This window comes from Halichoerus grypus, chromosome 1 (assembly GCF_964656455.1).
Source record: "Halichoerus grypus chromosome 1, mHalGry1.hap1.1, whole genome shotgun sequence".
Taxonomy (NCBI): Eukaryota; Metazoa; Chordata; class Mammalia; order Carnivora; family Phocidae; genus Halichoerus; species Halichoerus grypus.
In genome coordinates, this window is record NC_135712.1 from 54,966,540 (window position 1) to 54,981,989 (window position 15,450).

A 15,450-nucleotide genomic window follows, 5' to 3' on the forward strand; every position below is an offset into this window, starting at 1 on the left:
GCTACCCTTTGATTTCATTCCCTATTCATGATCTTTAGATATGAGAGAGCTCTGTATCAGACACAGACCTTGTCCTTGAAAGTTCAAGGGCAAACCACAGAAAGGATTCATATACTGAGTCTGCAGAAAAGAATGAAGGAAAGGTGAAGTGAGGCATTTTTTTCTCCCTACACCTTGGTATTCCTTTATATACAAGCAAATAAAAGGTTGCTTCATAATTCACCACATTTTTGGTAAAAGCTGCCAAACTTATAATTCATGTCCTGCAGCAATATTCTTTTCCTTAGTTGCCATACATTGTAATTAATAATAATAGTTCTTTATAACCTATCTTACTCATGGGCGTATTGCAAGGATTACAGAAAATGTTTATGAACTGTGTGGAGCAACTCATAAGAAAAGAGCTTTGTAAGCTGGAAGTACTGTTATTAATATTCATAATTATAGCACATAATTCCTAGCACCAGAAAAAAGGATGGCTTATTAGTCTTCTCCTTGCTTTCCCCATTTATTCAGGTCTGTAGGGAGCAATAATTTGAAAAGATATTTTCAAGGAAACTTGATAGGCTAGTTTTTTCTGCTAGTTTTTCATTATTTTCTCCTTTTCTCTTATTACTTTTCATTTTAAAGAAATGAGCTGCGGTACTTGTCCCCACTGTTCCAAATTCACCCCACGTTGCTTATCTTTGCTCTCAGACTCAGCCTTCTCTCACTGCTGACGCTTCTCTCCTTTCTCTGCACGCCTCTGTTCTGTTTACCTGGGTGAAAATCAGCTTAAGCTTCCGAGCTTGTCTGTGTTTATAAGCTTAGGAAGTAAATGATAAGAGACAACTGTGCGCAGGAAAAAGCAAAGGACACTTTGCCATTTAAGAATACTGTGTGTCATACCTTGGCAGAAGACAAAGAAGTCCTGTCAGGCCGGTTTACTGTGACTTGTGCCTCTTTCAACACGAGTTCGGCTGGAAGCAGAAGCAAGATAATTATAACACTAGGAAATTCTTTCAAGCAATTTTAAATGAGTGTTATATATATGTACACACACACACACACACACACACACACACACACACCCCTTATGGCTATGACCAGTGAGAATAGCTTATAGACAATAATCTCAGAAAATCCTATATTCCTTCCATAGCTCTCACACCTGCCAGGTGGAGGCAGCCACACTGGGCTTCCTCTTAGACATTACAGTTGACAGGGCATAACTTTATACATACAAATTAAAGAGTTATGACTGAATGTTTGGCTGACTGAAAACTCTCTAAAATCCATGAAATATAGATTAAAGTTATTCCTTGCTCCTGGACCACTGGGAAAGCATGGCTTTGTCCTCATTGTAGTAGGCAGAGGGGAGGGAGTAGTGAATGTGTAGAACATTCCTTCTTAAAGTACATGTAATGCTAGTCTCTAAAATGATCTAACTCAGTATCATGCCAACCAGAATTTCTTATATTGATATACATCAATCTCGTTCCAAGTGTGTATTTGGAATAATAGACAGTAAATAATAAGATATAGCAATATATGTTATAATAATAAATAACACCATAATTAAACAAAGCTAGAGATAGAAAAATGTGTTACGAAGTTCCTGAGAGGCAGAAATTTGATTAACTGTGGTCATTCCTACAATGCTAGAACAGTACATATCTCAGAATAAGTGCACATACCAATCTTGACTGCTTCTTCTGCCTTCTTAACTTCATTTTTAAATGCTCCTTTAAAAGAAGATGTGACATGTAGATACTTTCTGAAAAAAAAAAAAGAAAGAACACAATCAAGTCAGATTATCATTTTTAAGTACATAATACTTAGAGAATACTCTTCAGGAAGAATATATACTCAGATATATATAATTATTAAGAAAGATTCATAGAATAAGTTGCATCCAACTGATAAACCAGCAAATTTTATACCTAGGAAGAAATTCCTTGCCTTTTAATACTTGGCAATTTTGCTTTAGTAAGGGAACTTCAGGAGAGAGATAACAAAATTTCTGCCCATACAAATGTTCATTTATACATATAAAATAGGATAATTTTCTTAAAAAGAAAAATTTCTATGTAATAGATCCATTATCAGAGCTTCTAGTTAATATATATAACCCTCTTACTCAGGTCGTAGACACTGGATAAACCAGTTCTCCCAGTCCCAAACAGCTATCTTCAACTAAAATGTTCAGAAACACACATTATCATTTTAAACTACCAAAACACACTTTCCTATTTTATTGCCCAAGAAGCTTGTTTTCAAAGCCTGTTACTTTAGTGAGAGCAATGGTACTCTAGAACAATCAAGGAAAAGGAATAAACAAATAAATACATTAAAAACAATTATATGTATACCTTATCTGTATACCTCATTCTGTAACTTTTGCCTTTTACCCCTGTAGACCCTGGAGCTCACCATTCTCTGATACCTTCCATGTTTAGAAAGGTTCAACCAGAGATGGAGAGAGACCTGCAGGTCATCCCTGGAAGTCAAAATGTCTTCAGACATCTAAAAAGAGGCATTTGCTCAGGCAGAGGGAGAGTCTAAATCTATATGCCCCTGGGGCACCTGGGTGGTTCAGTTGGTTAAGCATCTGACTCTTGATCTGGGCTCAGGTCATGCTCTCAGAGTCTTGGGATCAAGCCCTGCATCAGGCTCACTGCTCAGCGGGAAGCCTGCTTCTCCCTCTCCCTTTGCCCCTCCCCCTGCTCTTGCACATGCTCTCTTTCTCTCTCAAATAAAATCTTAAAAAAAAAAAAAGGAAAAAGAAATAAGTAGCAAGATAAATTCCTTTTCTTAAGGCTCTGAAGGATTTGTAGAAGTTTGTCCAGTTACCTACATGAAAAGGCTTAAATGTTAAAAAATAAATGTCATCCTATATTCATCTACTTCGATGGTTTAATGAACAGCTCAAATTATAATAACTAGTCTCTTTATGACTAACTTTAATGTTCATTTTCCGATGAAATTATGGTTAACCACAAGAAAGGAACACCCACAAAATCTAAGGTAAAGTAATTCTCAGTTTTTTCCCTTAATTTTCTTTTAAAATGAACATTATTCATTTAAGTCATAACCAAGGTATATTCCAAATCAGTCTCTATTACACTTAGAAAACAGCAAAACCTAGGTTTGGAAGTAAAAAATTATTGGTCTCTAATTCCTGGAATTACCATTTTTTTTAAATCACATATTAATCACATAATTAATCTGGTATGAATCACTCATTTTAAATAATTTTTTAAATAAAGTGAAATTAAGGAGAAACTTTGAACAATGAAGTGATCCTTTAAAAATGCTATAAACTATTCAAGCATTTTCTAGACTCTGTTTATAGCCCTAGAAAGTAAAAGTGTCACAGAAGGTGCCAACTACGCCTTAGTGCCTAATTTTAAACAGCAAACACCAGCACAACATGTGCTTCCTTTGTAGTCTGCATCACTGAGGCAAACTGGTCCCAGATAATCCAGAACATCTCAGATGATCTGTATACTTTCACAATTTAAACTTTACAATTGTTCATAACAATTCTAAAAAGTTAACAAAGAAATATATGTACTTGTAGAAATTCAGTGTAATGAATCTGCCCATCCTCATACGGGAAGAATTTTTGGTCAATCTGCATCCATAATCAGGAGTCTACCTCAGCTGGACACTTCTAATTTTCCTACTGGTGGACTCTTGCCTTTAAAATAAAAATGCCTTTAAAAGCCAGAGCAATGCATGCCCTGGGGGATGAGGGAGAGAATCTATCCAGCTGTCTATTCCTCCTTCCTTGCTGCTGAGGGCAGGGGAAGGGCCTCTGGGCCTCCAGTTCCTCAGGGGTTAGAACTCTTTCCAAACCCATCTCCCAAACTTCACCTTTACTCGACACTTCTGCCCCCGATGCTCAGCTGCAGCCTTCACCCCCATACTATTTCTGCCTTCTCTCTAAACCACCGTGTTCTGCCACGTTTTAGGCCTTCACTCTCCCTTACCCATTTCACCTTCTACCTCCCTGTTTTTTTCCATCAATGAAGTTGCATTCAAATATCTGATGTTCACTTTCTACATAAAACAATTTATTGAAGACTTTCTTCTGAAGGAGTTGAAAAAACAAAAGGTCAATGAAAATATTGAGAGAAATGAAAACTAAGACAATATAAATGTTTTGCTCCTTAGAGTGGTAAAAATGAAAAAAAGAAAATATTGTTAATAACAAGTGTAGATCTGGAACCAGACAAAAGGGCACTTGGTGTAAGAATAAATTGGGTCAACAAAACCAAAAGACGACCGACAGAATGGGAGAAGATATTTGCAAATGACATATCAGATAAAGGGCTAGTATCCAAAATCTATAAAGAACTTCTTAAACTCAACACCCAAAGAACAACTAATCCAATCAAGAAATGGGCAGAAGACAGTAACAGACATTTTTCCAAAGAAGACATCCAAAGGGCCAATAGACACATGAAAAAGTGCTCAATATCGCTTGGCATCAGGGAAATCCAAATCAAAACCTCAATGAGATATCACCTCACACCAGTCAGAATGGCTAAAATTAACAAGTCAGGAAACGACAGATGCTGGCGAGGATGCAGAGAAAGGGGAACGCTCTTACACTGTTGGTGGGAATGCAAGCTGGTGCATCCACTCTGGAAAACAGTATGGAGGTTCCTCAAAAAGTTGAAAATAGAGCTACCATACGACCCAGCAACTGCACTACTGGGTATTTACTCCAAAGATACAAATGTAGTGATCCGAAGGGGTATGTGCACCCCGATGTTTATAGCAGCAATGTCCACAATAGCCAAACTATGGAAAGAGCCAAGATGTCCATTGACAGATGAATGGATAAAGAAGATGTGGTATATACATACAGTGGAATATTATGCAGCCATCAAAAAAAAAAAAAAAAAAAAAAACACGAAATCTTGCCATTTGCAACGACGGGGATGGAACTAGAGGGTATTATGCTAAGCGAAATAAGTCAATCAGAGAAAGACAAGTATCATATGACCTCACTGATATGAGGAATTCTTAATCTCAGGAAACAAACTGAGGGTTGCTGGAGTGGTGGGGGGTGGGAGGGATGGGGTGGCTGGGTGATAGACATTGGGGAGGGTATGTGCTATGGTGAGCGCTGTGAAATGTGTAAGACTGATGAATCATAGCCCTCTACCTCTGAAACAAATAATACATTATATGTTAAAGAAAAAAAAAAAAGAAGATAGTAGGAAGGGAAAAACGAAGGGGGGGAAATCGGAGAGGGAGACAAACCATGAGAGACTATGGACTCTGAGAAACAAACTGAGGGTTCTAGAGGGGAGGGGGGTGGAAGGATAGGTTAGCCTGGTGATGGGTATTAAAGAGGGCACGTATTGAATAGAGCACTGGGTGTTATATGCAAACAATGAATCATGGAACACTACATCAAAAACTAATGATGTATGATGATTAACATAACATAATAAAATAAAAATTAAAAAAAAAGAATAAATTGGGTCTTCTTTTTGGAGGGCAAATTAATGGTGCACCCATCAAAATTAATGGTGTACCTATCTTCTAATTCAGAAATTTACTTCTGTAGTCTGTTCCATAGAAATAATGGCATATTAGCATAAATATACATCTGACCAATGATGCCCAATCATGTCCAGTTTAGCGCTGTAACAATCAAAACTCTAAAAATCTTAAATATATACAGTAAAGTTAAATAAGCCATAGAGTACTATATAATACATTTAAAAAATGACAGAGAAAGGTCTCCAAGAGATAATTTTTAAGTGAAAAGAGCAAGCTGCATATGAATTTTATGTTTTAAAAAAGAATTCTATGTATAAATGTGTTTGTGCACACACGCATGTATGTATGTAAACGCATGTAAGACAATCTGGGAGAGTATTTGCTAAACTTCTAGCAGAGGTTCCCATTTGGGGAGATTATGGATTGCTAGAGCACAGAGTGAATGAAAACTGGCAAAGGGGGATTTTAGTCATTTGATTTTTTTCCCCAATAATCTAACTGTATTTGAATTTTTATTAATTTCACACCTTTAAGAGCAAAATAGTACTCCACCCCCTCAAAAGAAATAAAAATATGAAAACACAGACTAATTTTTAAGGTTTTATGTTGCAGATGTATAGAGTATAGCATAATAAAGCATTCTGAGTGACTATTTCAATCATAACCACCAGCATAAATTAGAACTTTTATTAGCATTAATATTCACATGTACAAAATTTGTGAAAGACATTTTGGCTAATACAAAATATAGCATTTTAAGTTTCTGAGTTGGTAAAACAGACTACAAGAAAACTACAGTTCCTAACTTTTACAAAATGCAGAAAATATTAGCCCATGGTTAACTATGTTGCAGTATTCACGATCCTATTTATTCCCTGTTTTAAAAATTATGTGAGTTTATCTGGTTTAGTCATACTATAAAATAGTTATAGTCCTTAATTATTCATCAAAACATGTAATGAGGTATGATCAAAAATTTTCTGGCCAGTATAATGTTGATAGCTAGACCTGGATGTCAAATGGACCACTCAAACTTAGTACGTCCACAATGGGTAGACAGAACCCCATCCACCATCCCTCTTCCCCCCTACCCAGCATCTTCCCTATCATTCTTAAGATTCTGCTCAGGAAAAAAACTTAGAAGTCATCCATGACTCCTCATTTCCTCTCCACTCCACATCCAATCCATCAGCAATTCTTGCTGGCTCTGTCTTTACAGCGTATCTATAATCTGAACACTCACTCCTCATGACTCCACCACTACCACTCCAGGTCAGGCCACAGTCATTTCTTACCTGGAATACAGGAATGGTAGCCTACGTCAACTCCCTTCCTCCTTTCTTGTCCCATAAAATCAATTCTCCACTCAGCAGCCAGAATAACCTTTTTAAAACATAGATCAAGTAATGCTGCTTTTTTCTCAAAACTCTTTACATTCTCAATGCAACCACTTCTTGCCATGCTGCTCAAGGCCCGACAGGATCTGCCCCCATCTACCTCTTCTCTTCCCCATCACCGTGCTCTAGCTATACTTGCCTCCTTACCCTACCTTTACACTCTCCTCTCTTCCTGGAGACATCTTCCCATAAAGTTCTTGCATGACTCACCGTGGCATCCACCCTCCAAGATGACCTCTAAGCAATTACCCCCCAGTATTCATGCCTTTGTGTAGTGCCCTCCCACACTGAATCCAGGCTGGCCAGTGTGACCAAAAGAACATGGCAGAAGTGATGGTATGTGACTTTTGAAGCTAGGTTCTAAAAGATGGCAGTTTCTACTTTGTTCTCTTGAATTACTCACTCTGGTAGAAGCCTGTCCCTTTGCCATGAAAACACTCAGGAAGCCCTGTGCAGTGGCCCCTTTAAAGAGGAACCAACCTGCCAGCCATGTGAGTCAGCCACCTTGGAAGTGTATCCTCTAGTTCCCCTCAAGCCTTCAGGAACCCCAGCCAAAATGTCTCAGCAACTTCATGAGGGATCCCAAGATTAAAGCACCCAACAGAACCACTCTCCAATTACTGACCTATAGAAACTGAGGAATAACTAATGGTTACTTTTAATAATAAGCCACTAAATTGGGGGGTGATATGTTATACAAGGGTAGATAACACATTCACTCTCTCAGTTTATTCAGCTCTCTGCTCAAAGGTTACTTACTTAGAACTAACCCCTTTCCTTGATTTCCTATCTAGGACAGTTATCCGACACCTCCCCTCTAGCTCTTTATTTTCTGACCTACGTTGTTTCTTTTTGTAGAACTTAGAATTACCCACTATTTTATTCATTTTTTATTTATTGTTTGCCTATTGTTTTTTCTCCACTAGAATGTAAGCTTTATGAGGACAGGAATTTTCTGTTGTTGCTTGTGCTGAATCCCAAATGCCTACGACATTGCCTCGCATAGGGTTGTCATTCCATCCACTTGTCATTATTCATTTGTACAGCAACAACTAATGTTTAATGTTTATTTGCGAATATGTCGAGAACTGCACTGAGTATTTTCATGTTTAAAACAAAACCTATTTTTATTTCAATCCTCACCACAACCCTAAGTGGCAGAGGAATTCCCAGTGCACAGTGGGGAAGAGCCAGGCTTAAGCCATTGCCAAAGGTCCACAAATAGTAAATGACAAAATCAAAACTCAGATCCAGGTTTGGCTGATCCAAATTTTGTTTGCAACTACTACCATATACCAAAAGATTAAATAATTACGATTATACAAATTCATGAAGGGACACATAAGATGCACAATTTGCAAAAGAGATACTTTTAAAGTATTATTAGTCTATTTAGGTGGGTGGGATGTGAGGGGGTAGGACGCATCCCCCCAAAATTGAAAGACCATCCAACAAGCATAGTATTGCAGAGTAGTCAACAACAAACCATAAACTTAGTGTCCCTGAATAATTTAGAAAGAACCATGCTGCTCCTATGAAAGCTCAGGATGACTCCAATTCCATGTTGTTTGGGCTCCTTTCAGTGTTATGGGTCTATAGCAAAACAGTTTTAATGAAGAATGAAGATCTTCAGACACTTTAGCTCTGTCTCCCTTAAAGAGCTTTCAGAAGTGACCATTTTACAACTGTCTTTAGACCTAATGTGCAGAGATAATAATGCCTGTATAAATCTGAGAGCTATCTCTCTACTAAAGCTGAAGAATTCAAAGCCAAAGAAAATCAGTACTGTTTGCTGCCTAAAATCAAGTAACATGGCCATATATTGTCTGTATTATACAAATAAACAATATTTAAGACTTCAAGAAATACAGACTTACAAAACCTTTAAGTTGAAAAAGACCTGAGAAATCACCTAGCTAAAATTCTTCCGAAAGTAATCATTTCTTCTATAATCTAGACTCTTCCAGGGGCAAATCTGTCCTCATCTTGGGTGGGATTACCTTCCACTGTTAAAGAGCATGAATTTTATTAATCTCATGCCACACTCAATGGCCCTCTCTGAGTTGCTATACCTCGTGCCATGTGTGTCTGAAGAAACTAAACTTGGTGTCCTGGACACACTAGATTAGCATTCTGGGTATTAAATCTTCTCCTAGCTAGACCAGACTGATTGGTGTTTCACCACAGGAAGTTACATGAGCAACTGGTATGTCCTGTTCCCAAACTCTGTCCAATAGGGAAGTTTTGAATTTGATGGCAGAAAACCTACTCTTAGAGAAGCAAGTGCTAGGTACAACCAGCAGACAGAGCTGAGGAGAGCCTGGCTGTATCCAGAGCAACACTGGGCTGCTATTTCTTTTCTCCAGAACACTTCTCCTGGAAGCACTGAGTCAAAGGTGGCAGTGAGGCAGGTGTCATGGCTCTGTTCACTTGACTTCTCTGAATATCCTTATACTAAACACCAATGGAAAAAGGTAATCTGTGTCTTTTCCTTGCAAAAACAATCCAACATGGTCATCATGCTGAGCTAGACTAGCTCTGTCTTCAACTTCTATCTAGCCACCCAAGTTCTGCCCTCTGGAGTTCCAGCTATCACATGATAAGGCTAACACATTTTCATTCAGGCCCTTCTCTCCTCCATAAAATGATGGTCAATTCTATCAATGACCCCCTACCAAGTAGTTCATTTCCTGTGAGCTAGTAAATCCATGTCCCTCCCAAAGCATCCCCATCTGAACATGGCCCTCCAGACATTGTGTAAGCAGGATATGGTTTATCAGTACTATCACCATCTTGTTCTGCTAAGTTCCATAAACATTTTTATCAGCTCTCACTATCAGCTTATCCTAAGCTTGTGGTCAATTAAGACATCTATGCTTTTTATTTTTTTCCATATAAATCACTTTTAAGTCCATGCTTATACGATAGATTTTTTAAGCCTAAACTCAGGTCTGTACATTAGTTATACCACATTTATCTTCAACTCTTTCATATCTTGTTTCTGTTATGCCTAATGGAAGATATTCCTCTTAGTTCAGGGTCTACTATGAATTCAAACATGTTTGTTTTTTATCCAAGTTACTGATAAAAAATATTGAACAGAATATGATCAAGGAAGGAAACCAATGATATGACACCAAAAATTCCTATCTAGTCCTCTTCTGAACTTGTTAGAGATCCTGGGATAAAAGTAGCTAAAGCAACTGTAATTTTACCCACAAGAATAAAACCCAATATTCTTTTTTCTGTTTGCTATAAAAATACAGAAAATGACTAACCACAAAGTATAGCCATGTATTCTTATAAATAATACTTCAGTGTTCATTTCTAGAAGTTTATTAGAGCCTGAGTGACCAAAGTGGACAAAGTATTTAATCACTTTTTAATAACTTTACATGCCCCTACTTTGATCAAATAGGGTCATTTCCAGCTCCAGCTCCAATTTGTTCTGATGCAGCCATGCGAGCTATAATGCCTTTCAGGAAAGAAAGGAAAGGAAAAAGGGAAAAGGAAAGGAAAGGAAAGGAAAGAAAGGGTTAACCCACTAGGGATGAGATAACATGGAGGAACTGTATAATTTCTTACACAAAAATTCTGCCTCCAGAGAACCTGTGAGGGACGTTATATGCAAGTAAATTTGGCAGAGAGACAGGTAAGCCTAAAAGATAAAGCTATAAAGGATTAAATCTGTCCACACCGTAAATATCAAATATCAGATTTGACAGTTTATCAGAATCCCAAAGGAAATTTGGCAAAGGTGCTGGCCTCCTTAAATATCTTTTACGGAACAAAATAAGCATTTATACTATCTCTACTTCCTAGTAACATATACTGAGAATATCACTTTGAAAGGTGAATAACAAACATACTAGAGTAGGAAAGAGCTATCACTCAATACCAGTAATTTAGGTAGATGAAATTCAATTTACTATGATTCCCTGAGAAAATAGAGACAAATCCACATTTTCCTTTGGCTTAAACCATTTTTTACCCAAACTTACTAGGAGAGAAATAATTTAATTTGAAAAGATCAGCTATATTGATTGATCCAGGAGACCCTTGGTACTTTCCAGAAGAATAAGACTGATGGAAAGGACGCATCACTTTGATATGAACTGGGAAACAAGTAGAAGATTTATAAAGAAAGTCTCGGGCATGATATACTTCACTTTTCAACTATGATCTGCAGTATAATCAGAAATCAAAAGTAAAGCAGGGAGACAGTCCAAGATGGTAGTGTAGGAAGACCCTGATCACCTCCTCCCATGGATACACTGAATCTATACCTACATATAAAGCAATTTCTCCTGAAGAAGAACTGACAGCTGACTGAAACAGCTTCTGCACAACAAACACTAGAGGGACCATAGACAAAGGTTAGAGAAAGAGAGACAGTAACAATGGGAATCCCACCCCCCCATGTGGCAACCTGCAGCAGGGAGGGATATCACTGAGAGGCCAGTGCACAGACTCACTCACCCTGTGGCACAGTGAAAAAAGAACAGTTTAAAGGGCAACAAGACTAAAAGTGAAGGAAATCCGTTTACAAACCTTAGAGCATCTACCAAATGGGTGGAAACTCCTGGTACCTCTCCAAGGTCATAGGTACCTGGATGAGCACCCCTCCACCTGGATAGCACACATAGAAACAGGGTTCAGGTACTCTAGTCAGCCTACTAGGGTGTGTGTCCCACGCCCCTGGCCCATACCAGCTTCAGCTTCAGCCATGGGCCCCAAGAGAGCTCCAACATGCTCTGGGACCTGCCCAGCCTTTGCCTGATCCAACCACCCTGCCAAGGCAGCCCTGGCATGGCACACCCCAGCCCACAGCCTTCCAGCTGGCCTTTCAAAGCCACACCTACACAAGGCCACTACTTCAAAACCTGGAGAGGTAGCTGTTCCATATAATTCATAGAAATAAACACAGAAAGTCAAACAAAATGAGGAGACAAAGGAGTACATTCCAAATGAAAGAACAAGATAAAACTCCAGGAAAAAAACTCTAATAAAACAGAGATAAGTAATTTATCTGATCAAGAATTCAAAGTAATGGTCATAAAGATGCTCACTGAACTCAAGAGAAACACAGTGGGAATTTCAACAAAGAGTTGGAAAATATAAGAAATATAAGAAAATATAAGAAAGAACCAATTGGAGTTGAAGAATATAATAACTGCAATGAAAAAATACACTAAAGGGAAGTCAACAGCAGACTAAATGATACAGAAGAATGGATCAACAAACTGAAAGACAAAATAGTAGAAACCACCCAATCAGAACAGCAAAAAGAAAAAAGAATTTTTAAAAATGAGGATAATTTTAAAAACCTCTGGGACAATATCAAGTGTACTAACATTCACATTATAGGAGGCCCAGAAGGAAAAGAGAAAGGAGCAGAAAATTATTTGAAAAAATAATGGCTGAAAACTTCCATAACCTGGGGAAGAAAGCACAGAGAGTCCCTTGCAAGATGAACCCAAAGCAATTCACAGCAAGACAGATAACTAAAATGGCAAAATTTAAAGACAAAGAGAGAATATTAAAGGCCACAAAAGAAAAACAGTCACATACAAGGGACATCCCATAAGGCTATCAGCTGATTTTTCAGGAGAAACTTCGCATGCCAGAAGAGAGTGGCAGGATATATTTAAAGTGCTAAAAGGAAAAAACCTACAACCAAGAACACTCTACCTGGCAAGGTTATAATTCATAATTGAAGGAGAGACAAAGTGTTTCTCAGGCAAGAAAATTAAGAGTTCATCACCATTAAACTGGCCTTACAAGAAATGTTAAAGGGTTTTCCTTAAGTGTAAAAAGAAAAGACCATAACTTGAAATAAGGAAATATATGTAAGAAAAAAATCTCATTGGTAAAGGCAAATATATAGTAAGGCAGTGGATTAGCCACTTTAAAAAAACAGTATGAAGGTTAAAAGACAAAAATAGTAAAATCAACTATAACTACAAGAAGTAGTTAAGGGGATACACAAAATAAAAAGTCATTAAGGGGATACACAAAATAAAAAGGTATAAAATATGCTATCAAAACAAAACATGGGAGGCGGGTAGAAATGAAGTGCTTATAGAATGCATTCAAATTGAAGTGACCATCATCTTGAAATAGCTACGTATATAAACCAATATATATATATATATACATATATATATATGGCTTATGGTAACCATAAAACCTGCAATAGAGACATAAAAAATAAAGATAAAGGAACCAAAACGTAACACTAAAGAAAATCATCAAACCACAAGGGAAGAGAGCAAGAGAAGGAGGAAAGAACAGAGAAGAATTACAAAAATAACCAGAAAACAACTAATAAAATGGCAATAAGTACATACCTATCAATAATCGCCTTAAATGTTAATGGACTAAATGCTCCAATCAAAAGACAGAGTGACTGAAAAGATAAAACAAAAAACAAACAAACAAACAAAAACATCTAAATGCTGCCTACAAGAGACTCATTTCAGACCAAAAGACAGATACAAACTGAAAGTGAAGGGATGGTAAAAGATATACCATGCAAATGGAAACAAAAAGAAAACTGGACTACAATACTCATGTCAGAAAAATAGACTTTTAAACAAAGGCTGTAACACAAGACAAGGAAGGTCATTACATAGTAATAAAGGGGGTCAACCTAAGAAGAGGATATAACATTCGTAAATATTTAAACACCCAACACAGCTGCACCTAAATATATAAAAGCAAATATTAATAGAAATAAAGGGAGAAATTGACAGCAATACAGTAATAATAGAAGACTTTAATACCCCACTTACATCGATGGATAAATCATCATACAGAAAATCAGTTAGTAAACATTGGTCTTAAATGACGTATTAGACCAGATGGACTTAATAATATACAAAGAACATCTCATCCCAAAGAGAAGAATACACATTCTTTTCAACTGCACATAGAACATTCTCCAGGACTGATCACATTTTAGGCCACAAAACAAGTCTCAATAAATTCAAGAAGACTCAAATTATATCAAGCATCTTTTCTGATCACAAGGGTATTAACCAGAAATTAATTACAAAAAGAAAACACACAAAAATATGGGTCAATGAAGAAATCAGAGAGGAAGTTTTAAAATACCTTAGGACAAATAAAAATGAAAACTCAACTCGACAAAATCTATGGAATGCACCATATGTAGTTGTAAGTGGGAAGTTCACAGTGATACAGGACTACCTCAAGAAACAAAAAAATCCCGGGCGCCTGGGTGGCTCAGTTGGTTAAGCGACTGCCTTCGGCTCAGGTCATGATCCTGGAGTCCCTGGATCGAGTCCCGCATCGGGCTCCCTGCTCGGCAGGGAGTCTGCTTCTCCCTCTGACCCTCCCCCCTCTCATGTGCTCTCTCTCATTCTCTCTCTCTCAAATAAATAAATAAAATCTTTAAAAAAAAAAAAAAAGAAACAAAAAAATCCCAAATAAACAATCCAACTATACACCTAACGTAACTAGAAAAAGAAGAACAAATGAAACCCAAGTTAGTGTAAGGAAGGAAATAATGAAGATCAGGGTGGAAATAACTGAAATAGAGATTTAAAAAAACAATGGAAAAGATAAATTAAACTAAAAAGTTTTTTTGAAAAGATAAACAAAATCAACCTCTAGCCAGACGTCAAAAAGAGAGAGAGGAAAAGGGAGAGAAAGAGGACCCAAATAAATAAAATCAGAAATGAAAATTGAGAAGTTATCACTGATACAACAGAAATACAAAGGATCAGAAGAGACTACAACACACAATTATATGCCAATAAATTGGAAAACCTAGTAAAAATAAATTTCTAGAAACCCACAGACTTCCAGACTGAATCATAAAGAACAGAAAATCTGAACAGATTACAAGTAATGAAATTAAATCAATAATTTTAGAACTCTAAAAAACAAAAGTCCAGGACCAGACAGCTTCACAGGTGAATTCTACCAAACATTTAGAGTTAGTACCTATCTTTCTCAAATTATTCCAAGAAATTGAAAAGGAAGGAATGCTTCCAAACTCATTTTGTGAGGCCAGTATTACTCTGATACCAAAACCAGACAAAAAAACACCACCAAAAAAGAAAATTGCAGGCCAGTATATCGCTGTTGAACATAGATGCAAAAGTCCTCAACAAAATATCAGCAAACCAAATTCAAAAATACATCAAAGGATCATATACCATGATCAAGTGGGATTTATGCCAGGGATGCAAGGATGGTTCAATATCCACAATTCAATCAATGTAATACACCATGTTAATAAAACAAAGGATAAAAATCAGATGATCACCTCAATAGGTACAGAAAAAAGCATCTGACAAAATTCAACATCTATTTACAATAAAAATTCTCAACAAAGTGGGAAGAAACATGCCTCAACATAAAAACAGGACAAACCCACAGGCAACATCATAGTTAATGGTGAAAAGGTAACATCTTTCCCTGTAAGATTAGGAACAAGACAAAGATGCCCACTCTCACCACCACTTTTATTTAACATAGTACTGGAAGTCCTAGCCACAGCAATTAGGCAAGGAAAAGAAAT

General features: G+C 37.1%; 1 protein-coding gene across 1 annotated transcript in view; it reads right to left on the reverse strand.

Moving 5' to 3' along the window:
* The window catches only part of MORC1 (MORC family CW-type zinc finger 1), a 167,613-nt gene that overhangs the window by 109,464 nt on the left and 42,699 nt on the right, over window positions 1-15,450 (reverse strand). The window contains exons 10-11 of the mRNA XM_078058941.1: window positions 1,677-1,756; window positions 889-959 (exon numbers count right to left, since the gene is read on the reverse strand). Coding sequence (XP_077915067.1) covers window positions 889-959; window positions 1,677-1,756 — 151 coding nt within the window. The remainder of the gene's footprint in view (window positions 1-888; window positions 960-1,676; window positions 1,757-15,450) is intronic.